Raw genomic sequence first — 24708 nt, 5'->3', positions numbered from 1 at the left:
CAACGAGTGACCCTGATGTTTGGCTACATTTGATATCCGGTTGTAAGTTATACTCTCGTCGTTTGTTTACAACTGTAGCCCACGTGAACAGTGCTGTTGCAATCTTCTAGGTAACACCATGCATTTGTTCAAAACATTGCTCGCAAAAGTAGCTCAAGTTCCACTAGGTTCCTTCCCTTTCGGTGTCAACAATCACGTGCTGGTGTCCCAGTCGAGGTGCATCTTTGAAAACTTAGCTTTGGAACAGTGGTTGTACGAACACGTCGAATTTACACCGGGATCTCCAGGACTGCTTCTCATGTGGTGGAACGAGCCTGCCGTGGTTATCGGCAGGCATCAGAATCCGTGGATCGAATGTAGTGTCAAGAACGCCGCAGACCTTGGCGTCAATCTGGCGAGGAGGAATAGCGGTGGTGGAACAGTGTATCACGATTTGGGGAACTTGAACTGTTGCTTCATGGGACATAAGGCGGACTACAATCGCAAAAATAACCTCAGGATAATCTGCGACGCGCTGCAGACTTGTTGGAAAGTTAGAGCTGAGATTTCAGATAGGGATGACATTTTGGTACAAGATACTTTCAAGGTACGATGTCTGCAAGAATCGCAGACGACACTGGTATCTGCGTTTTTTCTTGAGTACAACAGTGCATTTGATATCCTTAGGGCTGCCGTGAGCTCTCCCTTCAGCTTCCAACATTTCGACCTTTAGAACCTGCTTCTGTGCGCAACACGTGCAAATGGAATGTTTTTTTAAAAGTTATACTTAATCTTTTTTCAGATATCAGGAACAGCTGCAAAAATTAGCCACAACACAGCGTACCACCACTGCACTGTTCTTGTCGATGTTAACACCACTGTCCTGCATCAAGTTCTCGAACCAATATTTGTAAGTTTGTGAACATACAGAATCCAGTATCACTGCCACCTCAGTTTAAATTTTAGTAACTTCTATGCAGAAAAACTTTGAGAGCAAAGCAACAACCAGTGTACGGGCATCAGTACGAAATCTGAAGGAGATCTGCCCACACATGACATTAGAAGACCTCGCTGAGACAGTTGGACAGGCGTACAATGAGTACTTTTCTACTGGGACAGACTCGCAACTGGCATTGGAACCTAGTAAAAACCAGTTCTCTGAAATTGAAGCTACGAAGCAACACCTCATGAGCTGGGACTGGGTGTTCGGAATGACCCCACGATTTACGGCATATGATTCATTTCACATGCCGCCAAGTCTGTATTCAGGGTAAGTTACAGAGTCAATCAAATTTACCAATATAAATTATTTCACAGGGATTTTTTTTACCTGGCTGTACTGATAGTGAAATTTATAAAGTGGTGCTCGAATACTTACACACAGTATTGTGGATTGCATTATTTATTCCTGTTCGCATTTTCTTTTAATTTTCCAGAGTGGACATTGGAGACAGTTTTTACCACGCCGTCCTAAAAATATCTCTGACTGCATACCATGGCAAATTGGAAGACGTGAGGTTTACACCACATTTGCGGAACCGATCTTTGGAATGTACCATTAAGAAGTGTTTAGGAGGTGTACGATTTCGTCAAGATGACATTAGGACGGTCTTTTCACAACTGGCGTCCTTCGAGTCGGTTGAGGAAGAAAACGAAGATACTGCAGAACTACTTAAATTTGTGGGTAATAGTGTTTGTGCTGTTGTGGGAAATGCCTGCAGGTGATATTCTCACCAGGGAAGAACCATGATAACCTCATTAGTAATTCATTGTAGTCTGAACAAATTTTCAGATGCGATTATGAGTAGCTCTATACAGAGTTAATATTTTATTAGGATGAAAATATACAGTTATTTACAGATATATTTTTAACTATCACTCAAATGCTTTCAGCCGAGTCAGGATGGCCTTCTGAACTTCCCCTGCACAAAAATACGAGGAACACAGATTCCTTCCTTCTTGTTAACCGTTTCACGAGTGACGTAGCTGCTGGATTCGACGAGATATCCAGCCTGGACAAACAGCTCCATTAAGTGTTCCTCAGAAAAATAGAATGCTCTAGTCCCATCCTGTCTGACATAGAAGTTTTCCCCTATTTTGTGTCCGGGACCAAATCTTAGCATGGCTTGGTCGTAGAGGCCATAGTCTCTGAATAGCAATAAACCACCCGGTCTTAGTACTTTAAGCACGTTTTCTAAGCTCTGACCCATCTTATCGGGATGGACAGCAGAAAGTACAAAGATCATAGTCGCAATGTCAACACTGCCTTCTGGTATGGTGTCTGAGAGCCTATCTTGTGTGATGTCACATTGAAAGGCCTTTCCTACATCCTCAGTGAAGAGTGGATTTGACTGAACGAACTCTACGGCTCTAGGTGAGAAATCGCAGGCGTAGATGTAAAATGCACAGTTCTCTTCTATTAAGGGGACAATAAAGTTGCCAACACCGCATCCGACTTCGAGCAAAACGGGTCTGCTATTGTCACTTTGCGTGTCACAGATGAGTTCTTCGAATTCTCGTTTCGTCCAGTGACGATCTTTGAAGAAACGAGTTTCGTTGCGTTTGTAGAAGAGGTCCCAGTGTTTCCGTGCCTCGAGTTCAAGTTTGTTGCACTTGAAGGGAGAGAGCCTGACAGTGTCGTTTGCCAGTTTTTCCACTTCGGATTCTGTAAGACGTCTGGCATAGTGGCCGTATTGTTCCCTGATTTTATCGTTATCCATTACTGTCACCGAAGTTACCGTTATCGCTAGTTATCCAAGGTAAACGCTACCCGCCGCACACGTGATAAGGTTTATACGTACGTGCCCTAAAAATGTCGTCTGCGACTGAGCCAGTTCGGATAGTTCGGCGTGATCTCGTTGCTCAGCGCTATTCAGGAACAAAAAAAAAATAAACAACCACGAATCGCTTTTCTTCTCCAGTTGGAAATATTAACATGAACCGCATTAGTTTTGTTTTTTTTGTACGCATCCACGTTTCTAGATATTGCCGCATTCGCATCGTCATTAACATCTACATACTTTTGTTTTGTTCGTTTCGCACACTTCGCTGCGGAATGGTTTAGAGGAGTTGAGGCTTCAGATGTCGCGTGAGTTTCTTCAGTGTGTGTGTTTATTTTAAAATTTCAAGACGTGCACTTCCACAAACAAGCGCGCACGTCCACATACACTTAGAACGCAGAAGCCAGAAAATGCTTGTTTACCTCACGCGCGCGATCAAGTGCCAGCTGCAATATTCGGAAGCAGCCGACAATCTGTTTGTGTTCACGCGATAAATAATCATCGCATTTGCGAGGGTTGAGCAATTTCCTCAAAAGTGCCGGCCTGCTGTAAATAAAATAAAAAGTTGTGGTTACTCTTGTAGCCTTGACACACAAGCGTTGACCCTTTGCATAAGTAATATCTCCTACCGTGTAAGTAATGACTGGTGAAATATGCTTACAATATCTCCCTTCCCGGTAGACGAGATTCTGCCACCTGTAATGGTTTCCAATTATGCTTCATTTAAATTCTACAGCTCATTACATCATCTGATAGATCTACGAGGGTCACGTTGTGTTATCAATCTAATCTCCACGTCATTCTGTTTCCAGGCGCTGCGGTGTGCCCCTTCACAGGTATGAAGCCAGTCAGCCGAAGTTTTCTAGCCTTGTGACATGCTTCACAAAGAAGTAGCGATGTCACTTCCGAAATTGGCTTTGACAGTCGCATTATGCGCGAGCCTCTGCGTTCCCTACGTTTTTAGCAGTAAGTAGTTTGTCCTTTTCCATCGGCTCCGATAAGGCACGTCCAAAAACTTTCGTTCGAACTTTCAAAACCCATTCACGTACCAAGAGAAGGCGTGCACCTGTATTGCACCGAGCATGTTGACGAATTGAAACACTGGTTGATTGTCGTGTGAGCTTGCCTGTTGGGGATGTGAGCCATCTCACCTTGTCCACTTTCGGGTTACAAAACCGCTCTCATTTAAAGTGTCCCGTGCATTCAAATCTGTCACTCTTTGTATTTTTACGACTAGCAACATTCTTGAGTGGAAATAAGAACTGAGGAAGACACTTTAACTTTCTCTCTTAGAAATACAGAGATTTTACATGTAGCACCATTCCCTGGCTGGCTTTCACTGGCTTTCCCTGCCCCTGGCTTTTGAAAACAGCACATCAAAATGTATTAGTTACTGTAGGCTCATGCTGCCATCCTATTTTAATAGCAGACGACCTCCTTCCGCTGGAAGACGATGCGTTCTGTCCGGACTCCCTTTTTCCGGACTTAAAACTGCTCCGGCACGCCGTGCCCTGGGGCAATGCAACTGCCGGGGTCTTCACCAAGGTTCCGGAAGCCGCAACGCTTCCGGCATGCACGCAGGCTTGCTGCGCAGCGGGTGGCAATTGTCACGTGGCATTTCTGCACGGCACAACTTGTTTTTTAGTCAAGTGCCATTCTGCAGCACTGTGCCGTCCACATCTGCGCAGTGGGGCAAAGTTCAATGCTTCCTTCATGGTTGTCGTTCGTCCTGTTTGTAAGTTGCCTTCGGACCTTTGCTGTCTGTGTATTGGCCGTGCAGCAGACAGGGTGTCTACCAAGCAGATGAACCAATTTTGACAAAACAATTTCCAGGAATATGTCGGAGACAGTTGATGTCTGTATTCCGCTTCCAGGGCAGCCTTTTTTTCTTTTTTTCTTTCGAGCCCTTTAGAAGGCACAGCCTCCGCTGCTGTTTTGTGGATGTGTTGCAAAATTTTCCACATATTGCTGTAGTAACTGGAGTACATATAACTAGACCCTGAAGTTTTCGGGAAATATTTTTTTCTAAATTTGGGGGCATCGTAGAACGTGAAGAAAAAACAATGTACAAGTTTCCGGCGATGCAGAATCAAAAATAACAAAGACGGTTAAGAGCATCAACTGTTTACTATGTACACATTAAAAACAAGACTTTCGTGCAGTAGGCTGCACTTCTTCAGGTTTGAGGACCTGTTACAAGTGGTGAAGCATATATAAAAAACCAAGTCACATGGTACAAGAGAAAAACTGTAAGGGTGAAGAGAACTACAAACGCAATACAAATATCAACAAAAATGAAAAACAAAATGCAATCAATAGGAAGTGGCTGGACAAGGTCAGACAGACATACAGGCGAGTCGCCTCAAACTGAAGAACTCCTCCTCAAACCTGAAGAAGTGCAGCCTACTGCACGAAAGTCTTGTTTTTAATGTATACGTAGTAAACAGTTGATGCTCTTAACCATCTTTGTTATTTTTAAATTTGGGGGTAAAAATCAGGTAAATAAGCAAGTGCTTGAAATTCATGCAAATTCGGGTGGAAAACTTCCAGTACGCTAAATTCGGGGAGAAATCGGGCTCTATGACTCAAACAAACTGTACTGGTTTGGTACAAACAGTGATGTAATTGCATTTGCTGCCAAATAAGCTAATGTGCATTCCTACAGATGTTTCAGTGAGGGCAATTTGCCGGGTAACAATCGGGTTTCACCCTAAAGAGGCAACCTTCAATTCGGGGTGTGAATTCGGGGAAGAATCGGATTACACCCTAAAACTTCAGGCTCTACATATAACCTGCTACTCCAATATAGGCAGTGAAATTAATGGAGAATGTATGCAAAAAATATTGGCTGTCATAATCATGCACATTGTTATGCGTATATTCCTTGGGTGTGTAGGAATGTATGAAGGGAATTTTTAGGAAAAGGATAGCAAAATAATCAAATACAAAACCTCCTTTGTGAATATTGTTATGTATGAAGTGTGACAGTAGAAGTGAGACGTAGCAAGAGGTACTGCTATGGGAAAAATGGTAGTGAACATGATGCCATTCCTAAGGGCTCAGATGCTTGCACCCCAAAGATTGTGATGATGAGAGTGCTGATTCTGTCTCACAACATGTGTGTTTTGTACATGTGTGAGGTTGAAGCACCCCGTGTCTAGCATTTCAAGTCTTATCACGTTAGTCATTATCTACAACCGTGACAGTAATACACAGAGTCGTGTTCTACAGATAGAAATGTTGAGGACAGTATGAGTCAAGCAAAAACGACGCAGATCATGTAGACGACAGCATATTTCGTGTTATTGCTGTTTTGCCTGAGTCTCAAGAAAATATTACTTGTGTCTGCCACACACCAACCACAGCACCTTCCCATTTGTATTCTTATATTGGTAATGTCCATGATGCTAAACCTCAAGGCGTCGTCAAGACGTCAAGGTCGCAAGGCTTCTGCCATGGCGCACCAATCTAACTAACTCATTCGTCGTCCATTAACAGGCGTACACGCGACTCCCGCTTGGCCTTGTTCCCATGTTGACGGACGGCGAAGCCTTCGGTTAGATGGGTGTGCCATGGCAGAAGCCTTGTTGTTGTTGTTGTTGTTGTTGTTGTTATGGGGTAGGGAAGGTTAGCCTTCCTGATGCAGCACGCGAAACAACAGTAACGCTGTGCCATCTCTTAAGCGAGAGCAGCGGCTTGGGAAGTGCCTGCCCTCCGCGTCCTCCTATTGGCCGGCATTGCTCTCGGTCAGCAAATGCAAGGATAGTCAAAATATGTTACCTCCTAAAGTTTACAAATGACGTATTTGCTGACAGTGGTTACTTGCTGTGTCGAAAAAGTGAAAGAATGTTAATGAACACTTATACCAGAAAAAAATAAATTGGTCTGAGGTAATGGAAGCAGAAATCAGTACAGTAGTCAGTATGGTTGTTGCAACTTGCACACTCCAGAGACATTTTTGTGTTTCCATATCTCGTATAGTATGTAAGGAAAAGAAAGGTCACAGGACCTGAAATTGGAAGTCTAGTCTTGGTAAACACCCTGGGAAGGTAACGATTCTGCATCAGTTCCGCTTCTGCTACTTGTTTTCAAGTAACTGTCGCCTTGGTTCCAGTTCCACTTCCATCCTTTTGGAAGTTTCAGGAATCATATTGACCTTGGTTAAACTCTGTCCATTGCAAGAGTGGTTTTGTTCAGTGTGCAGTCTCCATAGTTTGGCCTTTGCATTTTCTTTCGACACCCGGTTTAGTTGGCTCTTCAAAGACCTTTTTTCTCTTTGATGCTTGGTTCCACATCATTGATGAGGTTTTTTAAAGGCACGATATCATCCATTGCTGACTGCTATACCCTGTTGTTAAAATTCTTTGAGCAGTAAAACAGAAGAGCATCATTATAGTGAACTGTTTAAGGACAGAAAACATTTTTTACTATTAAAAATGCCATAGTTGCAGTTATGGGTTTCTTGGCTAGACACGTAATGTACGCAGTGTTTTACCTATGTACAGGGTGGGTGCTCTACAAGGTCAGCCCCATTTTCGTGCATGACGTGATACTGTTTTGACACGATACCTCGCTGACACACAGACTTCCGCTGCCTCAGAGCAAAGAATTCGTGCCAGAGACACCTACGGAAAAAAAATGTGGTTACCAAGCACTGTGTAACAAAATAAATACAACCATGCAAACTTTCGTCTCCGCCTGTCAGTATAGCGCATACGCAATGCACGAAGACGAAAGTTTCCGTAGTCGTATTTATTTTGTTACGCGGTGCATGGCAACCTTGATTTTTTTTCGTACGTTTCTCTGACACAAATTATTTACTGTGTGGTAGCGGAAGCCTGTCCGTCAAGTAGATCTAGCATCACGTGCGAAAATGTGACTGACCTTTTAGAGAACCCACCCCGTATATTGTCGCTTTATGTTTCATAGTGCTCGCCTGTCAAACACAAATGGTGTACATTCTTAGTGAGCATAGGCAAGGTATACGTATTGACATGAATATTGAATTTCTTAGTGCCCACAAAACTTTGCACCAGTATTCGGCACCAGGGTTATCTATAATGACGTTCTGCTGTTGCAGTGTAAATCGCCCTAGTTGTGAAAGCAATTTTGCACAATCTCATTTTCTTCCTACAGATAAAACGCTACATGATGGTTCGGAAGATTGGACGTCACCGTTGATGTCTTCCTCCAAAGAAGATGAGTGAGTGTTGAATTTAATTCAGCTTCAGATTCACATTCAATTGGAGAGTGTTTGATCTGCAGAATGTTCTCTCTTTAAATGTAACGTTCTTACTTCTTTAATGTGCTTCCTCTGTATTGCAACAGGAGGCCCTTATCAGATGAAAGTGTCTACGGAAGCAACGAAACGAATACTTATACTCCCAGTGTGAGTTGTCTACTCATTCCTGTTATTAGAAGTGGTATGATATGTGACTGCAAAAGGGACGTTTACAAGTCATTGCAAAATATGTAGTGTGTATTTTGTCTGCAATGGATATTAGGTCTGCAGTATGTGTAACCTGCAAAAGAGTTTTCTCCTTTCATCTGATAACTTTGCATACAATATGAATTACTGATCTTAATGTTTATGAGATTGAATTGCCCACAACTATGCCATGACACCTGGCTTCAGTGGCTGCTTATAGGAGCTGTCACGGGCTGTCCTGCCCTGGAAACAGTCCAGGTACAGCTCATATTATGGTGGGCCAATGCAATAAAATAAATTGTTCTTGGCAGGCTAGTATTCTGTAATTATCTTGTATGCCTAGTGCTGTATACATAGGGCCTTGTGTTTTAGGGTAAAACCCGTTTTTACCCCACGATTTGCACCATCGTCACTTTCGGTAAAGCCTAAAAAAACCCCCAAAACTAACTTGGTGAAGTGTCAATTTAGCCACCAATACAGGCACTGCAGAATGCTAGGCACTGCACCCTTACCATGGCTCTTTCGTATCTTGTGTTCATCTAACATGCGAGAAGCGCTCTTTTTTTGTTTTCCCCCGATCAGAAAATATTTTTTTACACCAGATACCGCCCGATTTTACAATGTTTTACGGCTCCTGGAATGAAACCTGATTTTTAGCCCCCCTCCCCCCTGCCCAGTTAAAAGAAAAGTATAAAACCTGAAAACAGAAGGCCCTATGCATACATCTTTCATCATGCCTTAAGAGGGTAAGTTTGAGAGCCAAGGGAACGAGTAGGTGATTGTTAGCTCCTGACATATGCACAACACAATTTCCAGATTGAAACTTGATGCTCATCATGTTTCAATGTATCAGCCAACATGCTCTACACCTTCTCGCTAACAATTTCCAGGCATGTATTTTACTTAATAGTTGTCAACAAGTGATAGTGAGTTGTCAACAAATAGTGTCGTGTGCCACTGTCAGCTTAGTGTTGCGAACCGCCAGATGGTAGCGAGGCCGATCCCAACACCCTGGGGCAGGAACGTAGGCAGAGGCAAGGAGCTCAACGAAACAGAAAGTGTATTTACAGAAGTATACAGGAGTTCTCTTCTTAGTGGGTCACAGCGTTCGCTTAAATAGGCGACGTCCCTGGGAATCAGGTCGGAGTCGGCAGTGGTTCCAGGAAAGCTGACCTCGTTGTCTCCCCTAGTCCCTCATGAATGGGCTCTTGGGCAGTGAGGAAGATGGCTTCCCGAGTTGTGGGAGGAAGGCGAAAATGGCGAGTCGTAACATTAGTGAGCATCCAGTGATTTCCCACTGGCAGGTCGATATACTACTCAGCCACTATATCACACATCGTTTGAATATATCAATCATGTAGATATTACTTGCAGGTTCAGGCTGGAGAGGCTGCATCTAGTCGCTCTTGTGAATTTGGGGTCATAGTGGATTGCCCCGTGAATGAGGAATGCGTGACCAGAAACCCAAAGAAGCGCAGCGGCGTCTGCCACTGCATTAGAGGATATACTAGGGATCCTGTCTCAAAGAGCTGTATTGCTGTGGAGAACAACAACACAACCAAGGTATATTGCATTGCGTCAAAGGACCTTGAATAACGATAATGTTTTGCTGTACGCTCGAAGGGATACGGTTTGTTTCAAGCAGAAGGCTTTTCTATTTTTGCAATCAGCTACTTTTATTGTGCATCTTGATACTCGAAAAATATATTGAAATTTTTGAAGGCATGCAAAATTATTTGTGTAAGTTTGCTAGTTGCTTCAGGTTACCTTTCACACAATCCAAAATACTAGAATTATTTTTTAGAAACATAACCACGAAAAACTTGCATTCAGCACTCCTATTGCGCGCCTGTTTTTAGTTTTAGTCACTCTGCAGTTATCATTAATATTTTGGTCCCTCAGGTGTCCACTTCGAGCACAACAACAGCTGCACCAACAACCACTACTCCTTACCCATTGGTTGTGTCAGCTGGTGACAACAGAGTGCTTTTTCTTCCCGAAAATGAGGTCATCCTCTCTGCCTACGTCTTCAAAGAAACTAAAGGTTTGGGACTTCAGTTGTAAATACTACAAGGAAACTTAAGGGCCACAGTTTTTCTAGTGTTGAGACTTATGGGCACTACATCTGCATAGCCATGCTGCAGCGTACGAACTGGTCACGTGTTTCTCATGATGGTCTTGATGGATAGGCGTAAGAAGGAATGAGCCAAAGACTGTTCTCTTGGAAGGGCAGACTTATTGGGGTCATACGGTCTTTCGACAGGAGGGATGGCGATAATATCATAGACTTCTTCAACAGCGGATGGAGAAAGACGTAACATTGACGTAGTACCGACATAATGTGGTAGGATTTGATCTGTTGGGAGGTTATTCCACACATATGAAATTGGGCCTTGGCCTGAACGAACCCAGTGGCAGTGTTTTCTGGTCACAATTCCTGTGTTACAACTTAATGACGATAGCGCTGATGGGTGTAGCGGCAGAGTGATCAGCAGGTGTAGTGTTGTCGCCCATAGACATAAGCATAGCATAGACATAGCAGAACGGGCAAGCGACAGCGGAACATTTAGGCAACGTTCGGGTCACCACATGTTAGATTGCCGTAAGAAGGAATGAGCCAAGGACTGTTCTGGTTGCAAGCCTGTTTCCAACTAGTGCTTTATTTGTAGAGCCTGAAGTTTTTGGGAAATATTTTTTCTAAATTCAGGGGGTAAAAATTGGGTAAATAAACATGTGCTCTAAATTCATGCAAATTTGGATGAAAAAACTTCCAGTATGCTAAATTCAGGGAGAAATCTGGCTCAGTTACTCAAACTAGCTGTAGTGGTTTTGTACAAACGGTGATGTAACTGCATTTGCTGCCAAACAAGTAAGTTAGTGCATTCTTACAGACGTCCCAGTGAGTGCAATTTGCCAGGTCAAAATTGGGTTTCGCCCTAAAGAGGCAACGTTCAATTCGGGGTGCAGATTCGGGAAGGAAGTGGATAAAACCCTAAAACTTCGGGCTCTATTTATTTGTGCGGGCCAAACCTGTGTGTCCCGTAGAGGCACTGACCATGCTGCTGTCACAGTCTCTCTTGTTTACGATGAACTCCTTCAAAGAAAGTAGAAGGGCAAGAAATTGTGTTCCTCTGTCTCTTGCATTGAGTTCACAAACAGCCTTTGAGCATATCATCCGATTGATTGTGTGACTTCCAGGTACACAGTACCAGTACCAGTGGACATTGGTGTCTCATCCTGAAGGAGAGGAGACTGGCGTAATGCAGGATCAGAATACGAGCACACTAAAGTTGTCAAAGCTACGAGAAGGGCTTTACACATTCCGTGTCGCCGTAACAGGAAAGCACTCGTATGGGGAAAGTACAGTCAACGTTACGGTAATGCCACGTAAGTATATTTTTCTTTTTGGGCCAGTTGGCAGCACTGAATACTCATAAACTATACTTGCGATGCAGCGAAGCGTACCAATAAGCCGCCGGTGGCCGTGATCCAGCCAAACAACGTCACAGTGAAGTTGCCTAGCAACGAAACTGTGCTTGATGGCTCGTGTGAGTATTTGCGAAAGAATACCCCATTATCCATAAGAAAAATGTTCTGTACTACAGACTGAGCGAGGAATTTTTAATGAAATCTGCTCTCTGCAGTCAGCACGGACGATGACAAAATAGCCCACTATCACTGGGACGCTGTAGCCATTCCGATTGGCTACAATGCTCGTCTCAATGACACGCCTACGCTCCAGTTGAAGGACCTCATTGTAGGCTTTTATAGGTTCAAGTAAGGCTTTCCTTGGGTCATGTGCCTGACATTTTGCGCAAGTTTTGCTGTGATGTTAGACAAATGCATTGTGAACTGTTGTACAGTAAACTTCCGTTAATTCGACCCTGACGGGGAACGCGAAATTTGATCGAATTATCCGAAGGTCGAATTAAAGAATAGGCAGAAAAATTGTAGAGGTCAATGTCACCTCACAAAGGTGACATTGACCTCTACATTCCTCTGCTGTCGCTCACGCTTGAAACGCGCATCTCGAGACATTGCACATAGAGCGCTCTCTCTCGCGCTACAACATCGGTGCCAGGCGTGTCCTGCCCGCGCAAGATGGCGGAAGCGAAACTGTAGACGATTTCGCGGAAAGCTCGCAGTGTGCGTGCGTGCACGCACCGACCCACTGAATGCGCTCGGCGATATCGTCTTCAGTTTCGCTTCTGCCATCTTGCCCGGGCAGGACACGTCTGACGACGACGATGTCCACTTCCACGAAGTCATCGAAATTCGAAACTCGTCGAGCGCACGTTGTGTATTGGACTCTTGTTGCACGAACAGTTTCCGAATGAAAGCCCGGTGAAACGTAGAACAATAAACGGAAAGCAAAAACGAGGAAGAGACGTTTCCTCCTCGCCCGGCACGAACCACCACCCACCACCACCAAATGAATTGAGTTTTAGTGCATCTACGCCATTGGCTTTGCGTACGCAAGAGATGCGTGGTGGTTCTGCACAATGCGCGAAGCTCTATGTTTTGCGCGTGCGCAGAGCCACAAACGCTATCGCTTACGTACGCAAATACGATAGCGTTCGGTGCACAAAAACTCGCGGTTATCGGAATGGATCGGTACTGTTCAATCGTCGTCTGCCGATCTGCCACCTGAACTTTAGGGCGAACTTTATCTTGTATGTGCGGTGCAGGCGACGATCGAATTACACGATGTGCACTGATTTCACGTTCGAAATAACGAACTTTTTTATCAATAGGGGCATACGGGCATTTGACGAGACCTTCGAATTCGATCGAATTAAGCGGAAAATCTAATTATCGGAAGTCGTATTAACGGAAGTCTACTGTACTAGAACGAGCCTTGAGTGAAATTTGTTTTTAGGTTGACTGTGACCGATTCTGATGGTGTGTCAAATTCAACTTATGGAAATGTCACTGTTCTCAAAGGTATGTTATACACGGATCTCTATCATTGACAGCCCAGTAACTAGTGGCTTCTATATTGTAATTGTAACGTAATTTTGCGAAATGCAGAAGTGGACTACCCACCGACGGCGAATGCAGGCACGCAGATTGTGATATACATGCCAAACAACGAGGTGACCCTCAACGGAAACCTCAGCACCGATGACAAGGGCATCAAAGCCTGGGAGTGGACCAAAAGTTCCGACACCTCGGACCAACGTGTTGATATGGAGGTTGATATGAAGTTGAAAGTTATTGTTGTGCGCTGTCCAGTTATTCTCGATCACTTGCATGTGACTCTGTGAGCCGAACATTCAGGAAATTCCTCGAAGCACCACCTAAGCTACTGTGGACTCCATTGAGGAATTTCCCCGAGTGTTTGAAATCGGCCTGCCACTACAGTGCATTCGTTCACACGTGTCACATTTCTTTACGTGTGCAGGGCACAACAAGCCCATACCTCCATCTGTCAAACATGGAAGTTGGTGTATACAAGTTTGTGCTGAAGGTAACAGACACAGCAGACCAGACATCCCAAGCTGAGGTGCACGTTTTTGTGAAGCCAGCGTCAAATAGTGCACCAACAGCCAACGCAGGGCCAGACGTCAAACTATCGCTGCCCCTCGAAAAGCCCGTCTTTCTCGACGGTAGTGGTAGTACTGATGACGTCGGCATTGTGGCTTGGCAGTGGAGACAGATAGCGTGAGTACGAATAACTGTCTCAGAAAAAGAGTGGAATGTTAGGTCTAAACAGGTTCATTTCTTATGACCACAGGTTCCAAGTAGTGAGTAAGTCAGATTAGTAGCTAGAAAAGAAATCATCATTCTGTGTATAACTGGAGCGTTGTTATAAAATTACTAGATTATAAAATTGCTGGATTAATAAGATAGCATAAATGCAGGCATTGTAAAACGAATGTGTCCCTTCTAACCCCTTGAAATTTTATCTGCTCGACAAATACTGCAATTTTTTTAAAGTCTGAAAGGTTGGTTGGTGACAATGACGTTGCACGGTAGTGATGATCTGCCAAGTTGTGAGACACTAAGTTACCATCCAACAGTTTGGTTCACCGGTGTGCTTCTGTGATGTGTTGCAGAGGGCCAAAGCCAAGCAAGCTAGAAGGGGAGAAGACTGCCATATGCAAAGTTTCTGGGTTGGTGCCTGGTGAATACAAATTCCAACTGAACGTAACTGATGCAAGTAACCTGACGAGCACCGATAATGTCACAGTCACAGTAATTCAAAGTAAGTTACGCGTTTCACAGGAATCGTATTTCAGAATATTGCTGCCAATTGTCTAGCATTTGAAGTTGTTATACTTATCATTCGGCATAAGCACATAATTATCTTAAAACAGGACCAAATATGTAGCGAATAGATACATAGGCAAAGCAAATACGAAGCAAATATAGTTGTATAACGGGTAGGGTTGTGCGAATATTCGAATTCTCGAATTCGAATCGAATATCAAACGCTCGAACTATTCAATTCGCGAATCGAATATCCAATATTCGAATTTTCGACTATTCCACGAATATGAACGACACAACCCGAGAGTGGGCTTCACCTGATGCTTCCGTGCACGAGGTGAAGCCTGCTTTACGAAATTGCCCTTGCTGCAGGATCGACGCAGGCGGGACGGTGTTTAGTTTAAGATAACGTTATCCAAAGTTAGTTTTGTAGACATCTTCTGTGGAAGGGGTGGTGCCACTCCCACGACGAGGGACTTTGATTTGATGTCTGTGAGGTTGCCTTTAAAAAGTTAGGACTCTTGAATAATGACTACAGCCCACGAACAAGAAGGGTGTCCTAAAGATGTCCTTTACGTCTAAAATTTCAGTAGTGCAACTTCCTAGGGCGAGTAAAAAGAAACTAAAAGGTGTTCATAGCGAAGCTGAGGAAGGATGCCAATTCGTTAGTTTCACAAATGTCCTGTGGTTGCCCAAAACAACTGCTGCCTCATCCGTATAATCTGCTACTGCCAGGCATAAAATTTTGAAATGAAGGTAACCACTCCAGTACTCCAGTAAGTGTAAGCTCACCTGAAAAGCAGGAAGCACTTTCATGTAAAATTAAAGAGTAGGGGCTTTAAACAGAAGAATTGCATGTCTCTCTTGTGACAGTTAATGCCAGAAAAATTACACTAAAGCCATGGGCTACAAAATGGAAACTTCTAGTGCGAAAGTCACATATTGTAAATTTTGCACGAATATTCGATATTCAATTCGATATTCGAAATTTTTTCCCCCATTTGATTCGATATTCGATCCGACTTAAAATATTCTGATTCGCACACCCCTAACAACGGGACCGGATACACATGCAGCCCATGTATGGATATAAACGTGTGTACAGGATGTATGTGTGATATATTCGTACGGATCAGAATATGAAGTAGCACTCACTTTATTTCACGCCCTCTCTTGTGCCCTTTTCGGCCTTACGTGTGCAGCATTGGAACTATGGGAATGTGTTAGGTTTGAGAGAAATGCCGATTCAATTCAAAGTTTGAATATAAAATTCTGCATTGCGTTCAGAAATTGAATCAAATATTGAATTATTCGCTTCAGTATATTTGAAAAATTTGGACATTCCCACATGTCTAGTTACCATGTAGCAGCAGAGAGAGTGAGATAAGTCCAATTCAAGTTTTTTAACAATGTACTAAGAACATAACAAATGAGACGTTCCATCTAATGTAACAAGCTGTCTTCATTCTTCTCCTTTAGACAGCAATGCTGCACCAAAAGCTAATGCTGGTGGAGACAAGACCATCTATCTCCCTGCAGATGTTGTCTGGCTCAACGGCTCTGGCTCAACAGATGAAGTAGAGGTAGTTGCATGGCGTTGGACGCGTGACCCCTCATCCCTTGCTGCTGGGGTGAGTTTTCTTTTGTACGAGGAGTGTTCAAGTCAAACCAGTACTTTTCATGTTTCGCAAAAGTAAAATGAACTTACAGGCGAGAAATTAGTTTTACTTTTCAACGTTATCTCCAGCTGCACTAATGCACTTGACCCAGCGTTTCACAAGGGCTTGGATGCCAGCAGTGTAGAAATCCTTACCGGCGCGTAGCAACCATGATCGGACCGCATTCTTGACCTCATCGTTGCAGCTGAAGTGGCGGCCCCCAAGGTACGCCTTCAGTGGCCCGAAGTGATGGAAATCGCTGGGGGCGAGGTCTGAACTGTAAGGGGGATGTGGCAGCAACTCCCCGCCAAGTTCCTGTAAGGTGCGTGTCGTGAGATGCGCGGTATGCGGGCGTGCATTGTCCTGTAGGAGGACTCCTTTGGTGATGAGGCCCGGCCACTTTTGCTTCAGTTCCTTATGCTCATCCCTGAGAACCTGGCAGTAATATGCACTATTGATGGTGGTACCACTGGGCAGAAAATCAACATGAACAATGCCAGCCTTGTCCCAGAAAACCGTGGCCATGACCTTACCCGCAGGCGGGGTGCTTCGGAACTTCTTGGGAGCTGGCGAGCTCGGATGCTTCCACTGTTTTGATGCGCGCTTAGACTCGGGTGAAATAGTGCACCCACGTTTCATCTCACGTGATGGTTCGATCAAGGAACGGCTGTCCTTCAGTGTCGAAACGGTACCTTAGTTGTGGGGAGATTTCCAGTCTTCTCTGCCGGTCAAACACGGAAAGCTGCCTCGGGACGCAACGGGCACTAACTTTCCGAAACTGGAAGTGTTCATGAATGATAGTGTTCAACGTCCCCACAGAAAGGTCCGTCGTTCGAGCCAGTTCGACACATGTTATCCGTCGGTCCTTGAGGATCAGGCGCTCCACAAGTTGGATGTTCTCAGGAACTCTGACACTGGGCTCTGAGCCCCCCTGACCGAGACTGTCCTGCACTGATGTACGGCCGTCTCGGAACCGTTTGCACCACTCAAACGCTTTGCTGAGCCTGAGGTCTTCTGTGAATTTCAAATGACTTTACGCCTTCATTAACGAGAAACTTCATTACAATTAAACTTCATAACAATTCGCTGTTAGATGTGCGCGTTCACCTTGTTGTCGGCCATCTTGTCCAGCACGTGTCTTCTGTTTTGCACAAACTTTGGACCACCACGTGGTGAACGCGAAGGCCTGTCGCGTGTGAAAATGACGAAAAAGAAGTAGCGCGAGCCATTTGTACACTCAGGAGACAGAAAGTCCCGGTTTGACTTGAACACCCCTTGTAGTTTGGTGGGTTAATTCTTTCAAGCTTTACAGCCAATTTTTGTAATTTCTGACCTTGTAATTTTTGTAATATAATGTAATGTCATTGTAATGTTGTAATTTTGTAACCTTTTTGTAAAATTTTTAATGTAATTTTGTAATTGTAATTTTTTGTAACCTTGACCCTCCGTACGAGTAGAAGGTGCTGGAGAACTCGAGCTACTCCTCAACCCTCCGGCTGGCTGACCTGATTCCCGGACGCTACATGTTCACTCTGACCGTGTGGGATGCTCAAGGAGCGTCGGGGAAAGACACAACGTCGCTCATTGTAAAGCCACCACGAGATCTTCTCGACCATGTTGAGCTACTCCTCAATGTTGATGTCCAGACGTTTACTCAAGAGCAGCTGGTTTGTAGCATTTTAATATAATGCCATGATGCTTTTACTCAACACCCTTTGTGATTCAATGGAGTACGTACAGTACTTATGCGCATCAGTTGCGCACTCCTAGTTTGGCATGAAAAATGCTGAGAAAAGAAAAAATCCGGTAACAACCTACGGTATCTGGCCCAGCGCCTCTCGCGATCTCAGCGGCGATTAATATCTGCGTACCACACGATTTTTACCACGCGTGTACCCGCTTCACAATTAATAGCAGTGCCGGTTTGCACCCTGTGTTCGGACGATACTGTCACTTGAACTACAAAACAGGCGCCGAAAGAAACACTGGACAGACACGCTATAAACTTACAACAAATGTGACAAAGCATTCTGACTAACATAGCATGCTTTCGATTGTCAGTGCGCGTGGCAGGAACTTCCAGGAATGTCGTAGTTTCTCGCTGTGTTTCACCGATTGGGTGAGCGGTAGCGAACCTGGTATTTTGCTTCCCGACTGTGCCGACCATTGCCGGTCACCTGGCAGGTGCAGCAGACCTTCGCGCTTGCGCAATCCAGTGAAAACATCAATACCAGCTCCAACAGGAGCCCACATGACCAGTATACTATTCAATTTTGGGAGTATACTGTCGTTTGAATATACATAGTTAGTAATGTTCCCACGCAATTTGCGCACCCACAACTTTTCCGACTTTTTTAGGGAGCAGTAGTGCGCAAATTGCAGATAGTAATAATTGTTTGTTGCTTCTTTTAGGATACACTGCTGAAACAATTGGAGCTATTGCTTCATGATGGTGAACCTGTATCTGTGACACTCGTAAATCTTTCCTACCAACAGGATACAATGCGGTAAGCTTTTAACATTTTCCCTAAGGTTGGGTTCCCTCATTGGGTCACTGATCTTTAGTCCATTTTATCCAAGAAGCTCTAATCACTGAATATGTTTTTCCCTGGACAGTGGGCTCACATTAATTGAAACTAAGATATTTTATATTGATTCATTCTTTTCGTTTCTTCGTATAATACACCTGCAAGGAGAGAACAGGTCTGTGTCCACCAAGAGTCTAGCATATTGGCATTTTATCAGGCGCTGAATGAAGTAGAATATGAGTGGTGTCGACATTCAAACGTGAAAAACCATTTCATAAATCTGGAACAAAGCGGCAGCCCCAACTTACAGTCCAAAACGTTAACTGAAAAGTGACAAGGTTGTCTTAGTTTTGATTCAAGATTACCTTCAGTGGGAATCAAGCAGCATCAGCGATGATGAGATCAAGGCAGATAATCCTGTAAGCCTGACATTGCTGGAATCACTTCCAAAGGGGAAAGCTTGCATTGAGCTGAAGGAGGTTTCCTAACAATGTATTCCACATATTCACAGCCCCATATTGTTGGACATGCTGTCACCCATGCCATGTTACACAACCCGAAACCGACGCGGTGGTCATGTTTTCAGTAATAAAATGTTTGTTGTTGTACAATGCTCTCTCAGTTGTTCATCCTATGCACTTGCACTAGCCTCGGCCTAGTTACTTTCTGTCATGTACAGCAACTGTTCTTTTTTTTTTTAATTCTTCAAGAGTGGGACTCATGTTTACATCATTCAGTTACTGCTTCTACATGCCAGGGTTGTCGGTGCTTATTTATTTGAGTTGTTTATTTGTATTGACACGTCAGTTGATGTGGTAACGGCTGCAATTTACACTGTCTAGGGTGAGGATTGTGTTTGTGGCAGAGGGTGGAGCAACGCCTAAGCAGATCAGGGGAATGGCAGTGGTGTCGAGGCTTAAAAAGCGACTACGCACCCACAGCGCCCTGTTAGACTGGGAAGTTCTGCGCATTGACACATTGGGTGAGACACCTTCATTTGAATGTCCATTGATACTAGTAAAGCGTGAACAGAGATGCAACAAGTACATTTGCTGTTCACAACTGCTGCATCAGTTGGTGGGATTTGCCTAAACGGGAAACTAAAGTGCAAAAATTTATTTTGTAGAATTAAAGATTCTGTTACCTTTACACCAACACAAAAGGAACGGGCCTCATCTGTGGTGTCATTCGTGATTTGTGAGCAAAAGAAACTGCGATTTAAGGTTTTCTCCTCCTCCTCAAGAACGGTAATAGCGCGAAGAGGCCTCAGATTGGTCTCCTCAAAAACGATTTACCGCAGTGTTTGGGCAGATCATTTGAGAAGACCAATGAGAGCCCACATTGTCGGCCTCCCTGGGAGGGAAAGTGTAAATCACGAGTGATGCAACGGGTGACTCCTGTTCAGTTGAAGTATGGCAGTCATCGAAAAAAGCCTGGTTCAAGTCCTGCCGCTATCTGGCATTTTTTCGATGACTGCCATACTTCAACTGTTGCAACTTGAGGCTTGTGTTGTGTATGTCTGTTTGTACGTTCCAGCCTCAGAACAATTACTTTCCATCAGACTCCCATTCCTTTTGTGTTGGTGTCAAGGTAACGGAATCTTTCATTACCTCCCAAGGAGAAATTTTTGTTCTTTAGAGCCCCTTTAATTATTGTTGTCATACCAGTTTGCCAGAACCAGTGCTCGGCCCATGGTTCATGCGATGTCTACACCAAGCGGTGCGTCTGCGAGGCATTTTGGATGGAAGACCTCTTCAGGTCCTACCTTGGGGACAGAGAAAGCAACTGTGGTATGTCCTCTGCCTCATACTTTTCTGACATTTGATTGCAGTTGTTTGAGCGAGGAACTCTGTTACGTTTTTCACCAGATTGGAGTGTCCTGTACGTCATCATAGTCTCCTTCCTGATTCTGACTGTGCTGTCTGCTTCTATATGGGGCTTGGCCTGCTTCTGCTCACAGTATGTGTTGCTTTGTATTTGCGTATTTTTTCGGCGGTTATTGCCAGGGGTCCTAGATTACGGGTGTTGCAGAAAATGCAGATTTTTAGTTTGGTTACGGAAAGCCCCAAATTTTTGTATTTTGAAACAAAATAAGAAACAAGGGCATTTTGAGGACGGGAATGATTGTTCGTTGCTTCTGTTAGGAAACGGTAGGACGTGAATTTCGTTTCTCCTTGTGAACTTGCGAAAATAGTTCCGCACACTTCACATCGATGTAGTTACTGCCGGATCTTAGCTGCCAGTCATAAACTCGCAAAATTTAAAAGTTTCCATGTTACTTTGGAAAAGTTACGAGTTACTCATTGCTCAAGTTACTCTTTAGTTCTTGACCTTTGTATAATTAGTTCACATCTTGATGTCACAATTGGTAGTGCACGACATATACATCAAAATTATATCGATCTTCAATAGGATAGAAAAGCCATACCTTTATGTGCTTCCTTAGGCTGACATTTCATGATTTCGTTGTCTTCATAAAGTTCTTCAACAGAGCACGAAGCAAGCATCAGAATTTTAAGTTGGATGAGTTGCCACCCTCAGCACATAACAGGGTGTTCCACGAGAGGATGTCACTAAATTCCTAAAAATAGGTTTTGCTTCGAAAAATTCTAAAACTACATGGACTACAGACTTTTGCCACAGATTGTGGTGGTTTGCATTTGTGGACTTTGAGAAGAAATTTGACATCCGAAAATCAGCTGCTGGGTGAAGCGCACTCGCTGATATTTAGGTTTGCTGAACTGTTGACTCCGTCCAAATACCCTTCCTCCTGTGCAAGAAGAAAAGAAACCATGCCACAATCACACCTTTTGCCTTTGCCAACGTGTCTGTCATCAGCCGCCAGCCACTGATAATGACAGGCTGCGCAACAAGGCCCTTGGTCGGAATAAAATTGTGTCGCTTCTTTTCTCTTCGCCTCGATAAAGGCGGAGCCAAATGTTTTGCAAACACAAAATTCACCTGGGCATGCTTCGCCCAGTGACGGATTTTCGGCTGTCAAATTTTTGTAGATATCTTGTGAAAAAACACGTGCTTTTGATAGGAATAGTGTTACAGTCATAGGATTCAGAATTCAGGAAGAAAAATGCTTGACGATTTTTCGAGATAAATTATGCAAATTAGCTTAATTAATATGTAGCACGAATGCAAATGGTCTCAATCTGCGGCAAAAGTCTGTGTGAGTGTATTCAAAGTAGTTTCATGATTTTGTGAAGTAAAACCTATTTTTAGGAATTTAATGACGTCCTCTCGTGATGCACCCTTTATATCATAGAACTACGCGAAGTGTGGTGTGTTATCGAGACACACAGTACCCACATCCATTAGAAACACACTACTCACTGCTATAATGAAGACCCCCTGACTCTCCGAATACATGGCTAAAACATGGCTAAAACAGAATTCGTTTGTAGTGTTCGCCGTACAACATGAAGGAGGCGCTGTGCATGTGCAACCTGCATGCACATGGCTGTTGCCCCCATTATTTGTGCACCAGAACTGAACAAAGAAACTTGAAACTCCTCACAAGTTACAAAGTTACCTTGAAAGGAACGAGTTCCTCAAGAAGCTACCGGAGCTCAAAAGTAATGGGTTAGGTTAAAAGTTACCAAAAAAAACCCCAACACTGTTAGCAATTATCTCAGAGTGGAAAGTTGGGCTAGTTGATTGTCACACATACTGAGCGGGGAGCGAAAACAACACTGGACAAGCTCAGACTATCATTTATATCTTCTTCTTGTGCAGGATGAAGTTCCAGCGCCCGAGAAAAAAGAACAACTACATGCTGCTTAGGGACGCACGTGAGGTTGACAAGGATGGCGTAGACCTGATTCCAAAAGGTAGTTCCTCCAAAAGGACATTCTATGAAATGTCTTACTCATTTTTATATGCTGTATGCGATTTATTAGGCAAAGCACAGACAAGCAGCCTGATGGTGTCAGATTCAGACTCTGACACAGCATTTGAGATGCGTACGAGGCCTTCGGTTGCCGTCAAGCCGCTGAATGGTACGAGGAACAGCATTCCAAACGGTGACAGCACCCTACGTAGAATACGCACGTGAGATCCAAGGGTATAGGAAAATCGTAGTGCCATATGTTGTCGGTATATCATGCAGAACATTTGCATGATTTGGTGGAGTAGTACGTGTAGATACGTTTATAAGATACATAGGGTTCTTCGTTTTCGGGTTTTACGATTTTTCAAATTCGGGGAGGAAAAATCGGGTGCTATGTACACACGAGAATTCGGGGAGAAATCGGGCGCTACGACCTCTGCTTGATATGTCATCGGGGGAATTTTTGGGTGAAACAAAAGGCATATGAAACAAGCCACTGCTGTGATACTGGGACTAGAAACAGGAATCTTTATATTTCCGCTCGGAACTGGGGCGGTGAATGACCGTGGTATTCAAACACTTGCCCGAGATCCACAAAAGCTTGTCTTTGACTCCTGAAGGAGGGGATTATAAAAGGAGGACAAATAGGTTGTCACAAATAACTCTCTTTGCTGATATTATGATTCACTTTTCCGATGGTGTACCTATAACGACAAGTTTCACCGACCGCAAGGATTTCGGGTAGATATCGAGGTTTTACCCGAATTCATGAAAACTTGTTCGGGAGGGGAACTATCGTGAAAAATCGGGTTTAACCCGAAAACGAAGAACCCTAATTATGCAGAACATTTGCATGATTTGGTGGAGTTTATGGTGGAGTAGTACGTGTATATACGTTTATAAGATACAGTGCCATGCTACAAGGCACTGTTTCAACTGCCTTCGTATGCAAGTGTGTTGAAGGGCGGGCAGGTTAGGTTTCCCGGTTCATCAGCTTGTATCAGTTATTCAATGCAGACCCTCTATGTCAAAGGTGGACTACTGCAAGTTCTTGGCTATCATATTGATTTGAACTTGTGGATAATGGCTCTTCCTTTAATTACTTAGGTTTTATTCAAATTCACATTCTGATTGAACGCTGTCCGTATAGTCTCACATTTTTTATAATTTCATCAAGGTAGGAACATAAGCCCTGCGTGTAATGGTGGTTCAAAGCTAACTTCGAATTCTCCACAAGATTTGCAGGTCGCGAGAAGCCTTTCACAGGAAGGAACGGTGTAGCCTATTAATAAGAATTATTTTTGGAGAATGTACAGCATTGTGACATTCCGGTCCATTATAACGGCAGGCACAGTAAGGCATTTGGATAGGGCAGACACTAATTTATTTGCCAAGATGCGGAAACAAGTTGTAAGATAGTGTGTATGTGTGTTGCCCTTGAACTGTAAGGTGCGTAATTGTTTCCTCGAGGGGTAATTTATATTGTGTGTTGCTTGTAGTATCATGTAAATCCTGTAAAAAGTCTTAGGGTTAGGGGTTTTGTAAATAGCTTAGTGTAAACATCAAGATCAGTGATTAACTCAACAAAGACGACGAAAACGACCAAAGATACTATTTAGGCTTCTGTTGGCAACATGTTGCCTGCAAAGCAAGGTGTGTTTTTTTTTTGTACAAAGGTTGTATAGTAAGCCTCGTTTCAACTGATAGCTAATGTATGTGATGCAGACAGGCAAAAATATCGCCCAATGTTGTTCCTTGCCACTGTGACAAGCAATTGTACTGCATATGTGTCGTGCCACGTTGTCATTTTCATTGCGAGTAGTGCGTGCTTTTGCATATGTTAGCCCCTGCATTTCTTGTGTAGCAAGTAGTGCAGGTCCTTCATTTGTGAACAGGGAATCTGCAATGCTGTTAGCCGTTTAATGTCTACAGAAGTTTTGCAGCAGATGGCTACAGAAACTCTACAGTGTTATCATGCTATGGCTGTTTCTTATAGTGTGGTGTACAAATGTGTACAGACCTGGGCAATAAAGTTATAATAACTGGGATACTGGAAACCGTTACTACTGGGTGCTCAAGCACACAATATTCGTGCTTTGCAGTGCAGGTGTTGTTTCGTACCACGTACGAGTAAGGATTGGAACCGCCTTCCATCGTCGGCCTTTTGTGTTAATCCTAATTACTTTCATAAGATCATTGTAAACCATGTGTAACTACTCCCCTTTGTAATGCTATGCCTTGAGCTAATAAATAAATAAATAAATGTATGATATGCCAGGGAAGT

The 24708-nt window shown here is 43.7% G+C and overlaps 3 protein-coding genes across 6 annotated transcripts; 2 read left to right on the top strand and 1 right to left on the bottom strand.

The window, feature by feature from the left end:
• Positions 1-65: 65 nt before the first annotated feature.
• Positions 66-2434, top strand: LOC135396770 (lipoyl amidotransferase LIPT1, mitochondrial-like). The gene is made up of 4 exons (XM_064627929.1): positions 66-586; positions 782-889; positions 960-1249; positions 1416-2434. The coding sequence occupies exons 1-4, from the start codon at positions 119-121 to the stop codon at positions 1702-1704; spliced, it is 1155 nt and encodes a 384-aa protein (XP_064483999.1). The 5' UTR covers positions 66-118; the 3' UTR covers positions 1705-2434.
• On the bottom strand, positions 1793-2824 carry LOC135396771 (tRNA N(3)-methylcytidine methyltransferase METTL6-like). The gene has a single exon (XM_064627930.1). The coding sequence runs from the start codon at positions 2697-2699 to the stop codon at positions 1878-1880; it is 822 nt and encodes a 273-aa protein (XP_064484000.1). The 5' UTR covers positions 2700-2824; the 3' UTR covers positions 1793-1877.
• Positions 2266-24472, top strand: LOC135396769 (dyslexia-associated protein KIAA0319-like protein). 4 transcript variants are annotated; one of them, XM_064627925.1, is made up of 22 exons: positions 2266-2353; positions 3572-3725; positions 4186-4494; positions 7896-7962; positions 8088-8148; positions 9562-9750; positions 10090-10231; positions 11386-11574; positions 11643-11735; positions 11832-11964; positions 13067-13131; positions 13219-13382; positions 13592-13851; positions 14247-14395; positions 15880-16031; positions 17516-17725; positions 18471-18565; positions 19429-19568; positions 20254-20376; positions 20455-20545; positions 22331-22425; positions 22495-24472. In XM_064627925.1, the coding sequence occupies exons 2-22, from the start codon at positions 3635-3637 to the stop codon at positions 22647-22649; spliced, it is 2973 nt and encodes a 990-aa protein (XP_064483995.1). In that variant the 5' UTR covers positions 2266-2353; positions 3572-3634; the 3' UTR covers positions 22650-24472. The 4 variants fall into 4 exon arrangements, with proteins under 4 accessions (XP_064483995.1, XP_064483994.1, XP_064483998.1 ...); XM_064627924.1 differs by lacking the exon at positions 2266-2353 and adding an exon at positions 3002-3067; XM_064627927.1 differs by lacking the exon at positions 2266-2353 and adding an exon at positions 3228-3391.
• Positions 24473-24708: the final 236 nt, after the last annotated feature.

This window comes from Ornithodoros turicata, chromosome 6, assembly GCF_037126465.1.
Source record: "Ornithodoros turicata isolate Travis chromosome 6, ASM3712646v1, whole genome shotgun sequence".
Lineage (NCBI taxonomy): Eukaryota > Metazoa > Arthropoda > Arachnida > Ixodida > Argasidae > Ornithodoros > Ornithodoros turicata.
This window is presented reverse-complemented; position numbering and strand designations above follow the sequence as displayed.

What these genes read in the sequence shown, in the direction of transcription:
- LOC135396769 (XM_064627925.1), top strand. Translation starts at nt 3,635, where the DNA reads ATGCTTCACAAAGAAGTAGCGATGTCACTTCCGAAATTGGCTTTGACA. An exon ending in CCTCATCCCTTGCTGCTGGG is followed by an intron (nt 16,032 to 17,515) that starts GTGAGTTTTCTT and finishes CCGTACGAGTAG; the next exon opens with AAGGTGCTGGAGAACTCGAG. An exon ending in TCTGCGCATTGACACATTGG is followed by an intron (nt 19,569 to 20,253) that starts GTGAGACACCTT and finishes TTGTCATACCAG; the next exon opens with TTTGCCAGAACCAGTGCTCG.
- LOC135396770 (XM_064627929.1), top strand. Translation starts at nt 119, where the DNA reads ATGCATTTGTTCAAAACATTGCTCGCAAAAGTAGCTCAAGTTCCACTA. An exon ending in TGGTACAAGATACTTTCAAG is followed by an intron (nt 587 to 781) that starts GTACGATGTCTG and finishes ATCTTTTTTCAG; the next exon opens with ATATCAGGAACAGCTGCAAA. An exon ending in CCGCCAAGTCTGTATTCAGG is followed by an intron (nt 1,250 to 1,415) that starts GTAAGTTACAGA and finishes TTAATTTTCCAG; the next exon opens with AGTGGACATTGGAGACAGTT.
- LOC135396771 (XM_064627930.1), bottom strand. Translation starts at nt 2,699, where the DNA reads ATGGATAACGATAAAATCAGGGAACAATACGGCCACTATGCCAGACGT.